This window comes from Eretmochelys imbricata, chromosome 1 (assembly GCF_965152235.1).
Source record: "Eretmochelys imbricata isolate rEreImb1 chromosome 1, rEreImb1.hap1, whole genome shotgun sequence".
In the NCBI taxonomy this organism is placed as follows: Eukaryota; Metazoa; Chordata; order Testudines; family Cheloniidae; genus Eretmochelys; species Eretmochelys imbricata.
The window spans coordinates 194,341,285-194,365,071 of NC_135572.1; the positions used below are offsets into that span (position 1 = coordinate 194,341,285).

The window sequence follows — 23,787 nt, forward strand, 5'->3', positions numbered from 1 at the left end:
AAGAGTTATAATTTGGCCAAATTTGAGTAGATTTTCTTGGGGACAGCAGAAGGGACATCCTTGACAGCTGAGCAACCCACCACCCAGCCAAATTTCACATTACATGTTCTAAATCTTGGCCGCACTCCAGCTGCTCCACAAAATGGTTGTGTACAATTTTTAACATGGGTAAAACATGTTTTTCTCTAATTTTGTTCTCAAATAGTTGAGCAATGTTTGCTGATACTTCCTCCTCCCCGCCCTCCCCCAAGCCTGAGGTGCACACTTGACAGGGAAAATATCAACCCAATAGATTAAACTTTGCTATGAGCATTGGAAAACAAGGTCTTATAAGGAAGCATTGGGGGATGGGGCCTATTTCAGGTAAACTATTGGCCATTTCACACTTCCTGTGTTAATCATATTCATTTGCTCTCTGTTGGCTAGAAAAGCTTTCCAGAATGGTCAGTAACAACCACACAGATGAACCCACTGACATACTCAATGCTTCAAGAAAAACTTCTCCTAGCACCACAGTTTCAGTTTCAACATCCTCTAGACAATTTCATTTTCATGCCAGACTGCTGAATTCACCTGGAATCAGTTATAAAGACAAGGGGTCTGGTTGCTGTTCTTCCATGGAGTTCCCATTTTATCATGGAAACATAACAAAAAAAACCTGTGAAGAATTACTAAGCAAGAAAGGCAAGGATGGCAGCTTTTTATTACGAGAGAGCGAGAGCGTGACAGGAGCCTTGTGTCTTTGTGTTTTGTAAGTATTGTACTTTAAAATTGCATTAATTTTAAGACAATCACAAGTGGAAGTTATTACATCCTTAAAGGTGAATAAGTAGCAAATGTGAAAGTGATCTCACAGGCCAGAAACTTAAATAAGTTGCATAGCCCTAGTTAGCGTACAAAATATTTCTGCAGAGGAGAGGGGCACACATTGCCTCTGGCATAGGAGGGAGTGAAGACTTTGGGCATGGAAGGGGTGGGGGGTAAACATGTCTTGCATGAGGGAGGTGGCAGTAGTTAGGAGTCCCTGAAATTGAAAAGGTTGGAAGGGTGGCACACAGCATGCTTTGCATACAGTTGGCATGGTAATATGTTAAAGACCAAGTCCCATATACATCTCTAGCTGCAATCCAGCCCAATCAGATATACCCCAGGTTAAAGTGGCTGGCTCATTACCACACGTGGAATCCCCATGGGCAGCACAAGCTTTAGGGTTCTGGATAGGTTTGGACAGCCCATGTTAAAGCTCATGCTGCCACAGCTTCATTGTTCCAGGACCTGAGCTAGCTAAATTAAAGCTAGCTTCGGTATGTCTGCTCCATCCGCAGTTGCACCAAGTGACTGCACTACAGACCAGCTCTTAGCTGTGCTGCTTCTGCAGAGGAACAAGAAGAAGATTACTTTGCACTAAGATAAGCAAATTTGGATCCTAAAAACTAACTGAACAGAACTTGCATGCGAAGAAAGTGCTATTTTTACATAGTCACATTTAACCAGCCTTTGTTTTTAAAACATGACTTGAAGCAACAACATCAGACAAACAGATGTCTGCTTCCAGGGTCTGAAAACTCTAGATTGATAAATTAGGATTGTTAAACAAATAAAGCAATTCATCACGAGATTAAAAATAAATCGCAATTAATCACCGGTGTAATTGCACCGTTAAATAATAATAGAATACCATTTATTTAAATATTTTTGGATGTTTTCTACATTTTCAAATATATTAATTTCAATTACAAAGTGTACAGTGCTCACTTTATATTATTATTTTTATTACAAATATCTGTACTGTAAAAAAGACAAAAGAAATAGTATTTTTCAATTCACCTCCTACAATTACTGTAGTGCAATCTCTTTATCATGAAAGTACAACTCATAGATGTAGAATCTTTTATTTTTTTACAGAACTACACTCAAAAATAAAACAAAGTAAAACTTTATAGCCGACAAATCCACTCAGTCCTACTTCTTATTCAGCCAATCGCTAAGACAAACAAGTTTGTTTGTATTTACAGGAGATAATGATGTCCACATCTTATTTACAATGTCACCTGAAAGTCAAAACAGATGTTCACATGGCACTTTTGTAGCCAGCATTACAAGGTATTTATGTGCCAGATATGCTAAATATTTGTATGCTCCTTCATGCTTCCATGCTGATGATGCTCATTTAAAAAAGTATTAATTAAATTTGTGACTGAACTCCTTGAGAGGAGAATTGTATGACTCCTGCTCCATGGTTTCACCTGCATTGTGCCATGCATTTCATGTTATAGCAGTCTCAGATGATGGCCCAGCATATGTTGTTCGATTTAAGAACACTTTCGTTGCAGATTTGACAAAACTCAAAGAAGGTACCAGTGTGAGATTTCTAAGGATAGCTACAGCACTAGACCCCAGGTTTAAGAATCTGAAGTGCCTTCCAAAATCTGAGAGGGTTTGAGGTGTGGAGCATGCTTTCAGAAGTCTTAAAAGAGCAACACTCCATTGCAGAAACTACAGAACCCGAACCACCAAAAAAAGAAAATCAACCTTCTGTTGGTGGCATCTGACTCAGGTGGAAAAAAAAAAAAAACATGCATCAGTCCGCACTGCTTTGGATCGTTATTGAGCAGAACCTGTCATCAGCATGGATGCATGTCCTCTGGAATGGTGGTTGAAGCATGAAGGGGCATATGAATGTTTAGAATATCTGGCACGTACATATTCTGCAACACCAGCTACAAAAGTGCCATGTGAACGCCTGTTCTCACTTTCAGGGGACGTAAATAAGAAGTGGGCAGCATTATATCCTGTAATGTAAACAAACTTGTTTGTCTTAGCGATTGGTTGAACAACATTTAGGACTCAGTAGACTTGTAGGCTCTAAAGTTTTACATTGTTTTATTTTTGAGTGCAGTTATGTAAAAAAATTAAAAAATTCTACATTTGTAAGTTTCACTGTCATGATAAAGATTGCACTACAGTACTTGCATGAGGTGAATTGAAAAATACTGTTTCTTTTATCTTTTTACAGTGCAAATATCTGTAATCAAAAATAATATGAAGTGAGCATTGTATACTTTGTATTCTGTATTGTAATTAAAATAAATATATTTGAAAATGTAGAAAATATCAAAAAAATTATAATAAATTTAAATTGGTATTCTATTATTATTTAACAGTGCGATTAAAATTGTGTTTAATCGTAATTAATTTTTTAATCAAGTTAATTTGTTTTGATTTAATTGCTTGAGTTAACTGCGATTAATTGACAGCCCTAATATAAATCAAATGTAAAAGTGAATGTGTGCCCAAAACTCTCCAGTATCCTTCTTTCCATGGTAGTGCTTGAAGACAAGTGTTTATAAATGCACACAATACACTTTAAAAAGGTAAATGGACACTATTTCTGTTTTTAGGTACTCCTAAAATTTTTTTTTCTTTTTTTTTTTTTTAGATTTAGGCTGCAGAGTTAGCGTTGGGGTATCTAACTTCACTAATTAAGTGGCTAAGCATTTTCTAAAATAGCTGTTTGTACAAGTGACATACTTTGTACTTTAGAAGAGATGTAAATGGTATGTAATTGTTGTTAGCAAAAAATGTAATGACAGACATTTCCTGAGTTTGGCTCCCTGGGGTTTTAGTCATTTATTGTTTTAGCTTGGTTTACATTTAAAAAAAAAATACTTCCACCAAAAGGTTTAGATGTAGTGGTGTCTAGCCATTGTTGTTCCTTGAATGTTGATTAAAAAACAGTTTATGAAAGGGTATCTCTTCACAGCTTTGAACAGCTCATCTACACTTATCGAATCTTCAGGGAACATGAAGGTTACTTTAGGATTCAGGTAAAAAATTTCATTTAATCTGCAAGAGAAAATATTGTTTAATGTCATTTTCTGATTAAAAAATCATATACATAAAATCTCACCTTCACAAGGTATTTTCATACCTGCATTCTACCTCACACAACCCTTAACAACACTTTCTCTCATTACCCATTAGCTTGGAAGTAACACACTACTGCTATCTCCACAGTAATTTCTTTGTATCCATAATTTATTGCATGGCTTGCCCATAGCTACTGATTTGATCATGTCTTTTTGACAACATAAAATCTATCTCTTGAGTATCTACTCACATATTTTTTTTTCGTCCTTTTTCTGATGGAATCCGCTTCCATTTCACCAAAGACATTGCTGGGTCCTGTGTACAAACACCTTGTGCTTCTGAATGTTCAGGGGTTTTGAATTTTGGAATTAGTCCTTTCCTTTTAAAAAGATCTGTATATAATATTTTTGTGCGACTGTAATACTCCGAGAGGTGCTTTTGAGCATTACTGATTTGGGCTGGATTTCTAAGCAAGGGCATTCTGCTTTATTTATTTTATTTTATTTTATTTTGTTGCCTTCCTCTATAGCACAGGGTATAGACTGCTTGCTAGGATCATCTGGGGATATCTCACCAAACTAATTCCCTGGCATTCCAGGGGCATCAGGTATTGGTGGTGGGTATTTGAATGGAATTTTGATGGCCTGTGTTTATTCATTTAGAAAAAGTTTCCGTCCTTTATGGTTGCAGAGCAAAGCTTGCAGACAAACTGTTCAACCTAAAGACTATGATGTCAGAAGACAAAAAGAACTCAAAAGTACTTCTAAAAAAGTATCCCTTTTAAGCCAATCTCCTGATTTTGGAACACTCAGAATTGGCATTACAGCATATCCTTTTTTATAGAGGGATAACTTCCAAGCCTTATCTTTCCCACCACAACTCTCAAAAGCCTTCTCACCTTGATCACAGCAGCCTGGGCCCTCAATCACAGGCATGACACCTCCGGAGTGTCTCAGTGCTGTTTACAAGGTTGAGCAGAGGAGACTGCTATACACCCAGTTGAATGTGAGGGATGGTGTTTGGAACGTGAACTTTGATTCACTAAGGCTTTGTCTACACTACCACTTTTGTCTATAAAACTTTTGTCAGTCAGAGGTGTGAAAAAACCACTCCCCGGACCGACTTAAGTTTCACCGGCAAAAGTGCTGGTGTGGACAGTGCTACGCTGGCAGGAGAGGCTCTTCTGTCAACATAGCTAACGCCGCTTGTTGCGGGTGGTTTAATTATGCCTGCAGGAGAACTGCTGTTCTGGGGAAGCAACAAAAACATTTAGAACAGGGTGGGTCAGATTAACTATTTGAGAGATTCAGGCAAGGTGTACCCTAGAAAGTTCCCTGGCATAAAAATGTCAGCTAAGAGTGTGATTTCTTTCTCTCTCTCTCTCTCTTTTCTTTTCTTTTTTTTTTTTTTTAACCATATTTCTTGACTGATCAAGTTGTCAAGAGCAAATGGGACAAATGCCCACTTTTGTGAAAAAAGCGGGGTGTGGAGGAATATGCATGGGGGTGAGTGGAAATGCCAGCCCCATGCAGGGGGTAGGCAGGACTCGGGCAGGGGGGCAGGCAGTGCTTGGGCAAGCAGTGACGCCAGCCCTGTGCAGGGAGTCGGGGAGCTCAGGCAAGTGGCTTGGGCCAGCCCCACGCTAGGTGGTGTCCCGTTTTCCCTTTGGGAAATATGGTCACCCTATGGATGAAACATACATGCAGTGGCAACGCTTTTTTCACTTTCTTTCAGACTTCTGAAGATGCTCCACAACGGGTCTTCAAAACGATAAATGATTTGATATACGCATATGAAAAGCCAAATCAAGGACTTGTCATCAACCTTCGCTACCCAGTAAGGAGACTGAAGTCCCCAAGGAAAGCCAAGGTAGAGATGGATGAAGTTTATGATGGTAAGAGGTTTATTTCTGTCTTTTTAGCCTAGTGCTGGATTGACCGTTCTGAGAATGAATCCCTTCTGTTTCTCTTCAGTGCACAGAGAGCCCAGACAGCAGTTCTATACATTTCCTACTCAGTCCTTACCACTGTGTTTCAATAACGCTTTGAATCACATTTAAGAGAGAGAAGGGAGCTCTGTCAGCCTTTCTTAGCCTGCCAATCAAGGTACCCATTAGTAACAAGATAATGGCAACTCTCAGAATAGGTGTCCGCATCACAATGAACAGGCATGTGAAAATCAATTCGGCCTACTGCAGATGGGTAAAACTGAGACACAGAAAGGTTTGAGAATTCATCTAAACTCTCCTAGCATGTCACGGTGAGAGTCAGGAGTGATACTCAGAATTCTTGCCTCCGACGCACCCTCCGGATGGTTATAATCTTAAGTACTACCAACACAGGCTGGATCTGAACCCATGAGTTAGAGGCAAAATATTTCGCATCCCTGAATCACTGAGTCCCCTATACTTGATTTTCAACTTTCTTTTTATTTCAAGATGAAAAGCAAAAATTACATATTCTGCCTAAGTGATCAAAATCCTACCAGTGACATTAGCTAAATAGCCCCCTAACGAAAATGGGGACAAAGACATACTTAATGACTTTGATGGAGTTGGGATTTGACCCGTAATGTTTTAAGATTTAAAAAATATAAACATTGCCAGTATGCATTACTTTAGTATGGTTATTTACAATATAGTTCCTATAAGGTGCTGAGTCCACTGATTTCAGTGAGAGATCGAGTCCTAAATTACCTTCATACCAAAAATGGCACAAACTAAATTATCTTTGAGGGCCTAGGGGAGAAAATATAAACTAACTTCAAACTCATAGTTTTTTTGTTTTGCCTTGTGTTCTAACATCATAAGTAGTCTTAAATCCAAACTGTCCTAAAAATAAAAATTGGGGGAGGAAGTATTGTCCAGTGGTTAGGGCGCTGTCCTGGAATTTGTAAGTCTCAAGGTCAATCCTTGCTTTGCCATAGTCATCTTCTGTGAAGCTGGGCAACTCACTTTGTTTCTGTCTCAATTCCCCAATTATAAAATGTGCCTAATACTTCACCAAGGTGTTTAGGATAAATACATTAAAAATTGTGAGGCTTTCAGATATAGTATACTTTGATTGTAGTCATGTGTCTTTACTGTAACATGCCCTTGGTTTTGTTCGGATGAATTTAGTAAGAGTGGTAACTGTTAACCCGGACAGTGCTGTTGACACAGAGCAAAAGACTTTAAGAACTGCTGAATAATGCTTAATTGCTGAGTTAATCAGGCAGTGTGAGCTGTCATTAGAAACCGTTTCTCCATTAGAACTGCTTACCCATAAGAGTAAGTGCTTATACCAGCAAAAGTGTAGGAATCATGTATGCATGACGCAAGAGTCCTCACTTAGGAACAGTGGCTATACGAGTGTAAACTCAAGTTTCCAATCCTCTGCGTGAGTTACACCTCTTGTAGGTAGCCTGGAGCCCTGAATGGCAATCTTTGAAATAGCTCCTAATTAAAGATGAACTGACATTTTATGTTTAAATGGCCCAGTTTTTAAGGTTCCATTAGTGCAACACATGGGTAGACTTAAAATGACAAGTACATGCTAATAGTTAACTGAAATATATTTTTACCTGAGTCCCCCAGTAAGAGATAAGCCCTATCCCTGGCATCTAAAGCGGTGTAAGGAATGACGCTCTTGCACTGCTTTAGAGCCTTGTCTACATTGGCACAGTGCACCTGTTTTTCAGCAACGGTGCAGCTACCCTGATTCGAACAATGGTTTAAAAAACTTAGACATCTTCAGCACAGCATCAAAAAGACTTGCTCCAGGAATCCCTTGAGCCCTATGCCTACTAGTGTTCACCATGTTGCTGGTGCCAGTGCATCTACACCATAGCCAACAATAAAGGGTAGTAAAGTTGCAGCCTTGTTTATACTAGCAGGTTTTCTTAAGCCTCCCCACAATTGCCGATAGCTGGTAGCCAGGGTGGGACCACTAGGGTAGATCAGTTGCCATCTAGACCTGTTCTGAGCTGAGGTGAAAGGCATTGAGCAGGGCTCCTGGCATGGTGGCTACAGTGCTGGTCTAAACTAGAGTTCTCATCCTTGCTAGCACGCGGAGAGCTCTACTGGCAGGAGAGTAATGGTGGGAGATTTTAAGAAAAAGGCTAATCTAAAACATGCTGTAGTATCTGATGCTGAAGCTGCATCGGCTCTTGCAGGAGAAAGACTGAACCCTGAACTTGGCTTGTGGCCCGGCAAATATGTGTAGGGATTTGTCATAACACTTTGGGATTGGAAACATAGTTTGTATTTATTTTTATACCATTTTTGTTCCTTTCTACATAAAGCTCCACTTTGCAGCAGCCTTGGCTCCCGTGTAATGCTACTGAGTTGCACAGATGAGTCGAGGTTAAAGAATAATGTTTGTTTGCCACTGGATACCTTGAGAGGCCACTGGTGCCTCTTAAAGAAAACCGCAATATCCTTTTGCCAGCTATCTGCCTAAGCTCTACAAGTAGCTGGGCCTCTACTAAACTTCCTTTCTCTTGCAAAATTTGAATGTGTGATAGTAATATACTAAATGTTCAGTGCAGATAGCAGCTTGAAAGGACATCTAAGCTAATGGAGAGGGAGATGAGGGTCTTAAGAGCTCAAATCTCATCCTTGTCCCCAGCTAAATACAGAAGTTAGTTAGCATTACATTTATTATTCTCAGAGAAAAGGAGTCTTAGGTTCTCTTGCCCTACAGTTTACAATTGTCTCTCTATTTGGAACTATTGTACGTAGTGGAAGGATATGTTGTAGCATTGGCCATCAGATCCACTGACCTGTCTTGTAAACTGTTTCCACTCAGAAGCAGTTGATTATTTCTTGCTATGAGGCATTCCTAACTGTACTTCATGGACATGATAGTTCAAGAACTGAGCTGTCAGGTTCTGGAGGAGAACAATGCAGGATCTCTTCAGCTTGAGTTTCAGGCAATTTCACTCAGATCAATGGCAAAGGAGTGGTCTTGGGGGCCAAATCTGCAAGACCCTAGCCCTAACTGGAGTCATATATAATTGGTGTCCAGAACACTGAATGATTCCATCTCAAAAACCAAAATAAAATGTGTTATTTTACAACAAGCTCCTCTTTCCTCCCCCTAGAAGATCATTGGAATGTACAAATGACGACATACTGTTATGCTGCTTTCTTTACAGAAATTGAAGATGGAGATTATGTTGATGTCTTACCTTAAATCATCTGGGACCTGGTTTTTGTCAGAGGCCACCTCTTATCCTGGCCCCCATCTCAGCAGATCAAATGTAAAAAGCTTGCTCTCAGAACTTGTCCTTGCACATGCCACATCTGCTGACTGGGCATTCTCATCAGTGGACTTATGCCTCTGAAATTCACTCTCCTGGGCAGCGCATCCAAGTAACAGACTTGTACTCTTTGGGACACAATCCAAGTTATATTTATTTTATTCATTATTAGAATAACTTATTTTTATTTTTAATTTGTTATTTTCCTTTTTGCTAACTGAAGTTCTAGCTGCCCCGGTCTGCAGCCTGTTAGAAAATAGTAAGGTAAATATGTTAATTGCATATGGGTAGATCAAATGGTAATGGCAGAGCTGAAATCTACTATGATACAAACTCTATAGACTCCACAGAATGTTAAAACCATGTTTGTTATGTTTTCATACTTTGTGCAAAAGACATTAGTTTTGCCTCATTTTCAGCTAACTGAATGGTGTATTCAATCAGAATCTTTACTGTCTTGAAGGAATAATATCATCCTGTAGCACTGATACAATCCAAGGCTGCTGACAAAAAAGCATTGAAAGTAGCAGCAACTGAAAATAGAGAATATACTATACAGTGTAAATAAATGACCTGGACTGTTTTCATATCTATGAATGGTAGTGTTGAAGATTTACTTTGGGACTGCAAGTTTTACACAGATACTTTTAGGAACAGTTTAATTTTTTTATATTTAATATTTGTTGCATGCATTTGACACAGCAAACAAATGGCTCTGTGGTGTCTATATTTCTTTTTTCTAACAAGAGTTAGCTTTAAAGAATTAAACCAGGGATCTGCTTATTGTACAGTTTTGTTCTGAAGGTCACTGCTTGGGGAAGTGGTATGTCTAATGGTTACCTGCCAGAAAGAGAACTCAGGACTATTGACTGGCAGAACTAAGAACGGAGAATGGATTGTTCTGTGACCTCTGGCAAGTCATATAACCTTGCTGTGTGCATTCCACATCTGTAAAATGAAGATACAGAGGCACGACAAAAATTGTTTCTTTAATGTTTGTAAAGGGCCTTGAGATCTTCAGATAACATGCCATAGAATTGTGAAGTATCACTCTCGGCTCATTGTAAATTTAAAGTGCTGGTGATTCCACATGTTGGAATCAGAGGGTATTTGTAGTGTTATGATGCAAATAGGTGTTTAAATTAATCCGTAGACTTCCAGGTTGATTAGTGTAGACGGCCAAAACATTGATTTGTTTGAGAAAGTAAGTGGTTGCCGAAGGGGAGAAAAAACTGCTCCGTATTGTAGGGAAAATCTTACTTTAAAGAAATATAGGGATTAATGCTTTTATATTAGCAGAGCTCCAGCAGCCTGCTCCACATTCTATCATCAGATTGCTACAGCACTGAGGTAGCACATCAGTGTACACACTCACTATAGCAACAGGAAGGATTTTCCTATCACTGTAGTTAATCCACCTCCAGGAGAGGCAGTAGGTACGTTGGCAGAAGAATTATCCCATCAACCTAACGCTGTCTACGCCAGGGATTAGGTCATCTTGTAGGCCAAAAGCCTAATGGGAAGAAATTGTTTCAAGTAAAATTGTACTTTATTTTGCTTATTTTGCCTTATACTTTATTTTGCTAGCCTTAAATTAGTAAAAAAAAATTGTAGCCTCAAATTAAAACCACAAGCCCAAATTGTTCTGAGTTTATTCTTTACTAATTGTGTTAATAACTGTTTTTAGAAGGATAAAAATTGTATGGCTGTAATTGCCTTATTTACTGTTTGGTGTGAGCGAAGAATATATGGTAATTAACTAAGAAAGAACAGTCAGCTAGGCCAGATGGTCAAGAAGGGAGTGGAGGAGTCGAGAGGCACCAACTTTTACCCAGATGGCAAATTAACAACCCTAAAGCAAAGGCATACACCCCAAGAACAAGATAAAGAGTGAAGCCAGAGGGACGAGATAAGAAACAGCTGCGAATAACTCCCAGTAACAACCCAAATAATGCTAATTAAAGCAACCTTGAACAGGGCATACACAGCAAGGTCCAAAGACTTGTATGGGAACTTATTACTATAAAAAAAAGAGTGTATTGCCATGGGACTTTGGGTTCGTTCTGCATCAACATCAGATCTTCGAACGTGTTCGTCAGAACACAGCGCCCCCTCCCTCGTGTGCAGTTTCAGCCGACCATTGGAACTGACTGAGCAACACTAAGGACTGGTAACTATATAATCTAGCTGCAGAACCTTTGGTGGGGGAGGTGTGTGTAAATGGAAGCATATACTAATTTTAATGCTTTAACTGTACTCTCAATAAATGCGGCATATTGCCTTATCCCCTTTTTAAAAATTCTGTGTACTTCTTATAAGCATAACAATCTTAACTATGTCACTCAGGAGTGTGGATTTTTCACTCCCCTGAGTGACGTAACTGGATCAACCTAACCTTTTAGTATCGACCCCACCTAAGTGCCAGCAGTGTTCAGGTTTCCAGATTACAGTATGCTACATCATTAGACTAAGCTCCACAAGAAGCTGTGTTCAATTCTCGATGGCTTGAAGAATAGGTCAGCCAACTACATATCCTTTGGAAGAACATGTGAGAGAACGAGGGACTCAATCTGCTGCAGCTGGAAGTAATAAGTACAGTAGATGTCAGTAGAAGCACAGAGCAGTCAGCACATTGCAGGATTGGGTCCTAAAAGAGGGGAGAGGGTAGGGAGTATAAAGATAAATTGAGCCAAAATACCCACCTGTACCCATATAGGACACACTGGAATAGGCAGTAGTTGTTCTTTCAGCAGCGTGTGGGATTATTGGCAGGGGGAGGAATACATAGTCAGATGTCTTATTTCTAGATAATTCACGGGCCTTGAGCATCAGGAAAATGAGCCCAAGTTTCTAATACCTACATGCAAGAGGTTAAGGCCCGACCATGGTCTGTGTTATGCAGGAGGTCAGACTAGATGATAACAGTGGCCTGAAAATCAAGGAAATAATGAGTGGGGTATTAATTCTATAAAGGTTTCAGGGAAAGCTCATGACTGTATATATCAGAGGCAGCTTTATGCCAGTATCTTAGGCAGGTATTGCATTACATGTATGTTTAAAAATCGAAACAGCAAAAGAGCATCCATTTTTCTTGAAAATGATCTGAATAAAGTTCACTAAGTTAGCTCACTAACTTCACTCCTGCAGAAATCTTTGCTAGGTGTTTTCTAATGAACATATTAGGTCAGCACAGGCCATGCACACTGAATGAGAAAAACATTGTTGAAAATAAGATTTAATTCATGCACACTGAATGAGAAAAACATTGTTGAAAATAAGATTTAATTCTGGGGAAAGACTCTAGCTTGAAAGTCACAGAGAATGAGTCACTCTCTTTTCTTGACTTTTAAATAGTGTTAGAAACAGCACAGCACAGGAAACCACAAGTTTCTCCACCTCTCTTCTCCAATTTACTTTAACTGTAACTTGGAAGGGCCACTTGTGAATCAAAATTGTAATATGATTTCCTGTTCAGCTTTTAGCCAATGCCGAGACTCTCAGTGCGCCAGTCACTATCAATGAAGTGATGTTGTTTTTCTGAGATAAACACTTATTCTCTAGACCAGATCATTTCATGCAGGCTATTGAACAACTGTAGGATGGTAATGACTGTTGGTTACTACCAACCTGGGCTGAATTTGAATAGGTGACCTAAAGATGAAGGGCTTTTGTTTGTTCTTCTACTACCAGTGCTTAAAGAGTGCTGGGTCACAGGCCCAGCAAATAATATTGCTACAGCTTGAGCCAGTTAGCTGAGGGATGCAGACTTCAGCCCTGCCTGAGGGAAAAACCTTGCTGATTTCATTGTCTGCCTGCCCTCCCAAGGAAGAGCAAGGAATCAGAACTGCTGTGGGAAGGAGGAAAAAGATCTGCCTGGCTCCTCTCAGGAGCCAAAGTGGCTCTCACACGAAGGGAGAGAGGGAGCAGAAAGAGGAAGCAGCCCCTTAAGATGGCTCTGCTCCCTCCTTCCCTCCTGTGAGCAAGAGGATGGCTCTACTGTTTCTCTCCCCGCTGAACCCAGCCTGGAAGAAGTACAGGGGTATGACATTTCAGGGAGCAATCCAGACCAGTGAGGGGCTGTGTCACCCTTGCCCGGCAACCTGTGGTGCCTCACAATGCTTTGTAGCTGTAGCTCCCACCTAGGCCACTCACAAACAGCAGGCAGGTCACACCCTGAGAGTCTGTGTATAGCTGTAGCCTGCCAGCCGCATGTTAGTCCCACTCTGGTTTTCACCAGCTTTGATTACTACTTACAGAGTGATCCCAACATATCCCCAGTCCCGAATTTTCATCCAAAACATGTATTCTGCACTGTCCAGCCCCCTCCTCACCAGTCCAGATATATTAGGTCTGTTGCCCCTCTTAGGGGATCAGTATACAACAGTTTGCTACCCTAACTGGAGTTACCCACACAATTCAGTTTAAATACAACACTGGATTACTTTTGATTAAAGAATAAAAAAGTTTATTTAATTACACAGACAGAGGTTTGAGTGAATACAAGTATAAGGCATCAAAGTCTGAAATGGTTACAAAAGAAATAAAGATAAAACTCTTCCTAGTACTAAAATTTAACAAACTAGACTCGATTCAAGGTGAAATCTCTTACCACACATTCCCAGTAACATGGCTGATCAAATTCTCAGGCCAGGATCTCCCCAAGTCCAAAGGCTGTTTCTTTTGTCATCTTGGATGAAGGAGAGAGATGGACAGGGAGAGATAACTACAGGTGGTTTTGCCCCTCACTTTTATAGTTCAGTAACCCTTTGAAATGCATTTGCCTGATAAAGTTCTTTCCCGCTGTGAGGACAGCAGCAAGGTGTCTTGTTGTGAAAAGGTTTCATGCTGTTGTTTGATAAGCTGTAGATCTGTTTGTTCCCACTCCCCTTCTTTACCAAAGAATGGCCACTTGACAGGTGATGGCCCATCAGCTTTGATGACACCTGGCTAGAGGTGTCAGTTTGTCCTTTGTGTTTGAGAACCAGGCTTACCCACTCCTCAGACGTGTCTGATAAATGCACTTCAGTCATGAGTTCAGAGCACGTTCATAACTTTACATCTAATGTTGCTATATACATCTCACCATGATATTATTGACCAGCACATTTAGTTTTTGAAATGATATCTCAAAAGGCATATTTTCACAAAGATTAGTACAACAGTGTGTAGGGTGTGAAAACCAGGGTGTATTCTGTCACAAGGGGATCCTGTTGCAGCCCATGTAGGCCTGGGAGAGGAGGTGACGAGCTCCAGGAGAAGCAGAGGTGGAGAATGCAGAATTAATATGGAGCTGGAGGGTGGTAGAACAGATTTCACTTTTATTTCTGTAGGAAAAGCCCTCCCTCCTGCCCCCTCCCACATGCACTTTTTTTTGGGGGGGGTGTAGTTTTTTGGATAGTTTTTGTTAAAATTAGCTAAATTTCAAAATGAAATGCTGTTTCTCAATGAAAAGCTGAAACATTTAGTTTCAAAGTGGCCAAACAAAATGGTTCATTTCCAAATGGCTGAAATGAACTGTTTTGACTCTTGAAAGGTTTCTTTATTATTTTTTTTTTTCCAGCTGAAGCTATTTGCAAACTTGGGCCAAATTCAATGAATCATTTCAGAGCCCTGAAAAATGGATTTTTGGCAAAATTAACCATTTGCCTAAAAATTTTACCTAGCTGTAATTTTCATTTCCCCTTATCCAGCACAGGCTGAGAAACAACATAACAGAGCCAAATAAGCCTAATTTTACATTTACGCACTATTGGTTTTAACGTTTTGGAAGTCTGAGGAAAAAAATCTTGTTCTCTCACAATTTATCTAGGAAAAATGTGTCTTCTGATACATAGGAATTGCCAGACTGCATCAAATTGAGATCCATCTACTCCAGTACACTGCCTCTCATAGTGTTCAGTACCAGATGCTTCAGAGTAAGTTATAAGAACCCCACAGTAGGCAGACGTAATGCATTTTAAATGAGGATTAAAAATATGACAAGATTCGGTTTAAAACCCTCTAAATTGCTTGGAGTCAACCTTAAGGACAACCCAGGATCTTTTGAAAACTGTTTGTAGCCATAGGAACTAGCAGTTATTTGTGGTGATTACATAGCCCATACTGCTTGATAGTCTAATGACCCAATGTGGAATATAATGTAAAATAGAGTTGAAGTGAAAGATGATAGTGGAGGGAGCTCTGATTGTGCCAATTTCTTCAGCCTCCAGAAGGATTTCTGATTTCAATTTCTTAAGTATTTCTAACTCAGTAATCAAAGTGAGAACACCAGGTGTGTACATAAAGTAAATTAGAATCTAAAATTAGGGATGTCTTTCCTAATGAGGAACAGTTTAGAGATGATTAACTGTTTCATAATAACACCATCTGATCCTTCCTTGTAAGCCTATCTCTTACAGAGCATTCAGCAAGCCTACAGTTGTGGGACGATATAGGGCAGGGCCAGAACATTTTGTCTGCAGCTGAACTGCAGAGCTGGTGAGTTTCCACAACAACAACTGACCATAATTAAGAGATCATCCCAAAGTAAACCTTTTAAATCGATTAACAAATGTTCCATATTGGATTAAACTACACTATCATTTTCACTAGAAAGGCTTTTGATGCCAGAGGCAAACTCTTCCATGTGCAGCTCAAGCAAGGACTAGAACCTATCAAAGATTTATTAGCTTTTTCTTGAGGGATTCTGGCAAACTTCCTATCAACCGTATTACACACAAACTATTAAAAATGTTAGGTAGAAAATTCAAGCATGCAGAGATTAGCAAATGATAGATTTATGGTTGCCTGTACAGCCTTAATTCTGCTCCCCTTATGGATTCATCTGTGCACTGAATGAAGCAGGAGAGTAGTGGGAAAAAAATATATAATCGTGTAATTAAAACCTTTATCACTGTGTGTGTGTGTGCATATATATGCATGCAGTGGTGAAAATAAGCTTGCACTTGCATTTCCTAATTTTTGAGTACTTGATTCTGAAACAATGTTTATTATTTTTGTATTTGCTTTTTTATAAAAAAAGTAAAACTAAATTTTGTGTTCAACTTTAACAACTAATTTCTCCTTAGGAGTCATAGAAGGATTTGAGCCTTAAACCATCACTATTCTAGTACAGACTGCTATCATATGAGCTAAAAGGTTAACAAAAACCATTTAATCCAAAGAGAAGGCTGTTTTTCTAGAGGGTAGGACAGGAGGGATGGGTTACTATCTTGAGAAAACTGTAGGGGTGAAACCCATGGCAGCCTGTTTTCCACTGTCTTCTGCCCCTTGATTTAAATCAGGAGAGGTCCTGTCCCTTGTATTAGCTGAGCTCTCCCCCTTCTGGCCTAACATGTTGCTACCCACTCTCCTGCCTATCACACTTTCCCTATGGACTCATTCTACTGTGCTGTACATTTGAAGGACATAAAGTGTCAAGACGTGGTATCTTTTATTGGCCCAACCTCTATTGGTGCAAAAAAGATGCTTTCATGCTCTCACAAAGCAGAAGATGACATAAAGAAGAGCTGTGACCGGCTCAAAGGTTTGTCTCTCACCAACAGCACTTGGTCCAATAAACAATATTACTTCACCCACCTTGTCTCTCTAATATTGTCAGATCAACACCCCAACAACTCTGCATACAGAAAGCATTATGCTGGTTTTCAGATGCCTACAGCCCACAATGCTTTACTCAGGATGCAAAATTATACCGTGGTCTCACTGCCCGGGATACTTTCTGTCAGGGCTACTTTCACGTGCCATAGAGCAGGTGTCATGTTAACCGGCCAGGGCAGGTGGCCCACGCTAGGGGCCAGGAACACTTAGAGCTCATGTAGCCTCTGCAGCCCGTGGGCAGTACCCTGCCCTGTTAAGTGGCTGGGCTGCGCCAAGGACACATGTCGGGACGCTTGCTGTGTCATGGCGATGGGGGCTGGGGACACTGGCTCCAGGGGCGGGGCAGGCAGGCAGACGCATCTGCCCTGCCATGTGGCTGGAGCAGAGGGGGTTGCACTGAGGCGCGCCCAGCTGCCGGCTACCCTGCTCTCTCCCATAGTGAGGGAACTAGGGGTCCAGCTGCCCCCCCCCACCCCCCGGGGCTTGACGTGGTCCCTGTCACATACAGGCTTTGCAGTTTGGTTCAATGCCTCTCAGCTCCCCCAGGATACACACTGTGCCAGCCCCGCTGCCAGCCGGGCACTGGGCCACCCGCCCAGCAAGGACAAAGCACCGAGCAGCTGCCTAGTCCCGCCACCTGCCGAGCGCACCCCCACAGAGCGATGGCGGGCGCCCCAAGCACCGAACGTGGTAGACCCCCACAAAGCGATGGCGGACGCCACGCTCCCTGGGCTTCCGGCATGCACCAGGGCGAAGCTCTCTCTACACAGAGCAATGGCGGCCTCCCTTCCCACGGTACGGTACACCGGCATGGGCAGCGGGCGGGACCCTATCCCCACAGAGCGATGGCGGCCGCCGTTCCCAGCATGCACCAGCAGGAACCTGACTCCGCCCCGCCCGCTGGGCCGAGCTCCCAGGATGCCCGCGCAGAGGGTCCCCCTCCCACAGCGCCATGGCCAGCGCCTCCGCTCGCGCCGGTCCCGTCATGCACCGCGCGGGGGCGGGCTGGTTCTCCAGGGTTCGGACGCTCGCGGAGCTAAGATGGCGGCGCGGGCGCCAAATACGATTGCGAGCCGGCTGCGCGCGTGAGGCGCCGGGCGGGGCGGGATGGACGCCTCGGCCTGTATGAAGTCCCTGCTGCTGGCCGCCGCCCAGTACCGGGCCGCCAAGAGCCCAGCGCACGCGGCGCTGCTGCAGCGCAGTCTGGAGGTGAGCGCGCGGTCAGCCCGGGGCCCCCGGGAGAGACGGAGCCGGACACCGCGCAGCTCCCTGCGTCAAACCCCTCGTCGGGCTGGGGGCTGCTCCTAGCCCGCCTCCTTGGTCTCTCTCTGCTCGGCGGGTGGGGAGTTACTGTGGGGTCCTAGAATACTGGGTGGGTGTTTCCTTAAAGCCTCAGCTCCGGGAGTCCCGGGATGAGCGTGTGTGGGGGGGGGCGGCTTTTTTTTTTTTTTTTTTTTTTTAAATCCGTGTTAAGCTTGGAAAAGTCAGTTTACCCTGTTGCTCGTTTGGACCTTTTCACACAGGAATAGAGAAAAGGAAAAATACTTTAAAAAATATGCCTTTATGAAACAAAACAGTGGCAACTGTCAGGGAGCCTAAAAGGCAGGTATACGCTTGAGACTTTTTAACTTATTGAATTGGTCAAAGCTTCAGGATGACTGTCCTTGGAAGATATGCTAATACTTTCGTGCTGTCATTTAATAATCGTATTCTGCATTTATGTAGTCTCTTATGCACTCCAAAGCACTTCTTAGTTTGATCTACAGATAATACAGTGGGGTCATTTCATAACTAGAAATTGTAAATATTAACAAACAAAGCCGTGGGGTGAGACTTGAATGAAGTAATTTCCTTAGAAATTGCTGGAATCTATTTTATAACATGTGTCTTTACAGTTAAAATGTGGTTCTAGCCTCCTTCCCCAGCGCTGTGGATCGGGTTAAAAAAATCTAAATACATGTTAAAACTAGGACTGTCAAGCAATTAAAAAAATTAATTGCGTGATTAAACAATACAGTAACTTCTCACTTAACGTTGTAAATGTGTTCCTGGAAAATGCGACTGCAACTGGAAACGATGTTAAGCGAATCCAATTTCTCCATAAGAATGATTATAAACAGGGGGGTTAGGTTCCAGGGAAATTTTTTTTTTTTGCAATAGTTGGGCGGTGCCCCCGCCTTACCACACACAGACACAACCCACTGGCACTGGAGACAATGAGGCAGGCAAGGAGGCTGAAGGTGCTGTAGGCTAGGAGAAAAACATTGCTCAGCAGCAGTGGCAGCTTCCCCTACTCTGCCAGCACCAGTGGCAGGGGGCTCAACCCTCAGCTTGCCCACTCCACCCCTTCCCCGAAGCCCCCACCCTTAACCTGCCTATTCCCCCCCCCCCTTACTCTGCATGCTGCTTCCTCCCTCCTGCCCACAGCAATCAGCTGGCTTGCGACATTCAGGGGGCAGGAAGGTGGGGGGAGAAGGGACTAGGCACGCAGCCTCCCCCCTTCCTCCCCTGGCTTCTGCCCTTGGCAATCAGCTGGTTTGTGGCCTTGGGAAGGGAGGGGGAGTCTGTGCATTGATTCCTCGCTCCTTCCTGCTCTCTCCTGAACGCTGCAAGCCAGCTGATTGCCGCAGGCAGGAGAAGGGGGAAGGCGCTGATCTGTGGGTCTGCCGGCGGGCGGGAGGCGCTGTGGGGGGTGCAAAGGGGAGCTGATTGGGGGCTGCCAGCTATGGACAAAGCAGGCAGCCAAACAACATTATAGCGAAGTATTGCACAACTTTAAATGGAGCATGTTCTATAATTGAGCAGGCACGTAAGATCAGAACAACGTTAAGCAAGAGAACGTTGAGTGGGGAGTTACTGTAATAGATTATTTAAATATGATTTATTATATTAAATGCTGTTATTTAAGAATTAAATATTTTTGAATTACAACAATACAAAGTGTACAATGCTCCCTTTATATTATAATTTTTGATTACAAGTGTTTACTCTGTAAAAAAACAAAAGAAATAGTATTTTTCAATTCACCTAACATAAGTACTGTAGTGCAATCTCTTTATCATGAAATTTGAACTTACAAATGTAGAATTATGTGCAAAAAAACCTACATTCAAAAACCAAACAACGTAAAATTTTAGAGCCTGCAAGTCCACTCAGTCCTATTTCTTGTTCAGCCAATCGCTCAGACAGACAAGTTTGTTTACATTTCCAGGAAATAATGCTACCTGCTTCTTGTTTACAATGTCACCTGAAGAACAGGTGTTCTGATGGTACTGTTGTAGCCGGAGTTGCAAGATGTTTACGTGCCAGATGTGCTAAAGATTTATGTCCCTTCTTGCTTCAACCACCATTCCAGAGGACATGCGTCCAGGCTGATGATGGGTTCTGCTTGATAACAATCCAAAGCAGTGCAGATTGACGCATATTCATTTTCATTATCTAAGTCAGATGCCACCAGCAGAGGGTTGATTTTCTTTTTTGGTGGTTCCATCAGAACACCTCTCTGGTTCTGTAGTTTCCTCATCGGAGTGTTGCTCTTTTAAGACTTCTGAAAGTATGCGCCATGCCTCGTCCCTCTCAGATTTTAGAAGGCACTTCAGAGTCTGAAACCTTGGGTCGAGTGCTGTAGCTATCTTTAGAAATCTCACATTGGTACCTTCTTTGCGTTTTGTGAAATCTGCAGTGAAGGTGTTCTTAAAATGAACATCATGTCATCATCTGAGTCGCCTATAATATGAAATATATGGCAGAAACGGAGCCGTTTCTCCCCCAAGGAGAATTCTCCCCCAAGGAGTTCAGTCACAAATTTAATTAATGCATTTTTTTTTTAACAAGCGTCATCGGCGTGGAAGCATGTCCTCTGGAATGGTGGCGGAAGCATGAAGGGGTATATGAATGTTTAGCCTATCTGGCACGTAAATAAGTTGCAATGCCAGCCACAAAAGTGCCATGCAAATGCCTGTTCTCACTTTCTGGTGATCTTGTAATTAAGAAGAGGGCAGCATTAGCTCCGATAAATGTAAAACATTTGTTTGTCTGAGCGATTGGCTGAACAAGAAGTAGGACTGAGTGCACTTGTAGGCTCTAAAATTTTACATTGTTTGGTTTTTGAAAGCAGTTACGTAACAAAAAAAATCTACATTTGTAAGTTGCACTTTCACATAGAGATTGCACTACAGGACTTGTATGAGGTGAATTGAAAAATACTATTTCTCTTTATCATTTTTACAGTACAAATATTTGTAATAAATTTACTCTTTGAATTCAGTTATGAGACAGAATACAATATATATGAAAATGTAGAAAAATATCCAAAATATTTAATGAGTTTCAATTGATATTCTATTGTTAAACAGCGTGATTAAAACTATGATTAATCATGATTAATTTTTTTAATTGTGATCAGTTTTTTAGTTAATTGTGTGAGTTAACTGCGATTGACAGCCCTAGTTAAAACTCTAAGCAACCTTGTTTTCCCAAAATGCACTTGATGTAGAATTATATACAAAAAAAAACCTGCATTCAAAAATAAAACAATGTAAAATTTTAGAGCCTGCAAGTCCACTCAGCCCTATTTCTTGTTTCAGCCAATCGCTCAGTCTACTGGTGCGAGTTATGAGTGGTACATGAATGTTTTACAGCTGAAATTGTCAGTTGCATAACTTTCAAAATATGCTCAAATGAAGATAATTAATTTAATATTTTAATGAGTCTGTCTGTAGCTTTTCCATGTTTGTTCATTTTTGTTTTTCATTGTCTATAGCAACCAACTGTAGACATAACTGCTGTAATTTTTTTGTTGTCTATTGTATATACTAGTTCTAGCAAGCTATTCCATGGTATAGGCTGTAGAGTTAAAATGAGATTAATTCCAGCGTGTTTTAATTAATTTGATGGTTCTACATAAAAGAAAACAAGTCTTTCTTTGACAACTACTAATTTGGAGTTGAAGAAATAGAGTTCAGTCTTTCTGCCTTGCATTCTTTAATACAACAGATAAGTTGAACGTTCTTTGTGAATATTTCATATCTTTGTACAGAATAATGCTTTTTTATTGAAATCTGTGTCTTACTGTGAATTAGTCTATCATATTTAATTGGGAACTAATTTTCAAACATTCTGTTTAAACAATACATTTCCAGGCTATGTAAAACCAATATTTTTTTTATCCTAAAAGATATATAAACTGGTGGGTAACTTACCTGATGCTGTATGTTTCTTATGTACAAATACAGACTTGTAGTATTTTTGTATTTATAAACTAGTAATGATTTGTGTTCACGCTGCAGCAGCTGTTAACTTAAAATCAATTCCCAGTGGTATAATTGGTAGAGCTGTGCACAAAGTAAACCAACTGTTAATTATGAGTCCAAAACAGAAGAAATGTATGTTTTTCAAATATAAAGGGGACACATACAGTACGGTAACTCCCCACTTAACGTCCTCTCGCTTAACGGTGTTTCGATCTTGCGTCCCTGCTCAATTACAGAACATGCACCATTTAAAGTTGTGCAATGCTTTGCTATAATGTTGTTTGGCTGCCTGCTTTGTCCACAGCTGACAGCCCCCCATCAGCTCCCCTATGGCCCCCCCACAGCATCTCCCAGCCGCTGGTAGACCCCGCGGATCAGCGCCTTCCCCTTCCTCCTCCTGCCCGTGGCAATCAGCTGGCTTGTGGCGTTCAGGAGAGGGGGGGGAGGAGCGAGGACTTGGCGCGCAGGCTCCCCCTGCCTCCCGAACGCTGCAAACCTGCTGATTGCTGCGGGCAGGAGCCGGGGAGGAAGGGGCGAGGCTGCGCGCCGTGTCCGCCCTCCACCCTCCTGCCCCCTGAACGTCGCAAGCCAGCTGATTGCCGTGGGAGGGAGGGGGGAGAAGTGAGGATGCTGCGTGCGGAGTAAAGGAGGGGGGAAGAAGAGGAGGGTTAAGAGTGGGGGATTGGGGAAGGGGTGGAGTGGGCGGGCAGAGGGTTGAGCCCCCTGCCCCTGGTGCTTGCAGAATAGGGGAAGCTGCTGCTGAGCAACGTGCTTCTCCTAGCCTACAGCACCTTCAGCCTCCTTGCCTGCCTCATTCTCTCCAATGCCAGTGGGCTGTGCCTGTGTGGGGTAAGGCGGGGGCACCTCTCAACTATAGTACTGTACTGTATGGCAAAAAAAAAATTTTCCTGGAACCTAACCCCCCTGTTTATATTCATTCTTATGGGGAAATTGGATTCATTTAACATCGTTTCACTTAAAGTTGCATTTTTCAGGAACAGAACTACAATGTGAAGTGAGGAGTTACTGTAGTGAAAAACATGTTTCCAGAGTTTACAAATTCAACAAAAGTGGGTTAAAAGAGGCAAGCGAAAGTATCTGTGTGCTATCAAGGATGCTACTGGTGTTGGCAGTATATTGCATTGAACTGAAAATACAACTCCCCTCTGAATCTTGTGCAGAACTGAGACAAATATTGTTGCAGTTATATAATACTTATTTAATTTAAAATGTGTTTTTAGGTTATCTCTGGATTGAAGCTAACAAGATTGTTTGCATCAAACCAAATACTGCCAAGTGAATGTCTGAGCTGTTTAGCGGAGCTCATTGAGGATCCAAATATAAGTCCATGTCTAATCCTGTCTGTGATTACTTTGCTGTCACAACTAGGTAAGTTGTTCACATCTTTAATTTTTCTTTTGGGGAATTAAAGCTAAATTTTCAAAGATTGTTAATAAGTCTTAAAACAGTTGGAATCTGTGACAGGTTGCATTTGCAAGTGAGTTATCTGCTATACTATCTGTGTAAATTGCATTGATTTGAGGGATGGGGAATAATTAACTATGTACTGTAACAAAATTAAGTATTTAGTTTTCTAATATCTTATTCCTGGCAATGTGTAATATCTTGCATTCTATGGGAGCACAGAAATTGCCAAACTGAATCAGAAAATATATCCATCTGGTTTAGTATTGTCTCTAATATGGCCCATACCAGATGTTTCAGAGAACTACGTAAAAGCTCCTGTGCTTGACAGCTATTTAATACACCAGTGGTTCTCAAACTTGTTCTGGTGACCCCTTTCACATAGTATGTCTCTGAGTGT

At 41.5% G+C, this 23,787-nt stretch overlaps 2 protein-coding genes across 3 annotated transcripts in view; both read left to right on the forward strand.

Annotated features, from left to right (window-relative positions):
- The first annotated feature begins 475 nt into the window (after positions 1 to 475).
- On the forward strand, positions 476 to 11,362 carry SH2D1B (SH2 domain containing 1B). Its single transcript, XM_077807301.1, has 4 exons — positions 476 to 751; positions 3,764 to 3,827; positions 5,605 to 5,764; positions 9,007 to 11,362. The coding sequence occupies exons 1-4, from the start codon at positions 618 to 620 to the stop codon at positions 9,042 to 9,044; spliced, it is 396 nt and encodes a 131-aa protein (XP_077663427.1). The 5' UTR covers positions 476 to 617; the 3' UTR covers positions 9,045 to 11,362.
- Positions 11,363 to 17,360: 5,998 nt separating this feature from the next.
- The window catches only part of CIP2A (cellular inhibitor of PP2A), a 35,671-nt gene continuing 29,244 nt past the window's right edge, over positions 17,361 to 23,787 (forward strand). The window contains exons 1-2 of one of the 2 annotated variants that reach the window (XM_077820944.1): positions 17,361 to 17,505; positions 23,204 to 23,351. In XM_077820944.1, the coding sequence (XP_077677070.1) occupies positions 17,419 to 17,505; positions 23,204 to 23,351 (235 nt within the window). In that variant the 5' untranslated portion in view covers positions 17,361 to 17,418. Of the gene's footprint in view, positions 17,506 to 17,680; positions 17,920 to 23,203; positions 23,352 to 23,787 lie in introns of those variants that run through there. The other variant, XM_077820933.1, reaches the window with a different exon arrangement.

Coding starts and splice junctions, on each gene's coding strand:
- SH2D1B (XM_077807301.1), top strand. CDS start 618: ATGGAGTTCCCATTTTATCATGGAAACATAACAAAAAAAACCTGTGAA. Junction 752..3,763: donor GCCTTGTGTCTTTGTGTTTT/GTAAGTATTGTA, acceptor ATCTCTTCACAG/CTTTGAACAGCTCATCTACA. Junction 5,765..9,006: donor GATGGATGAAGTTTATGATG/GTAAGAGGTTTA, acceptor CTTTCTTTACAG/AAATTGAAGATGGAGATTAT.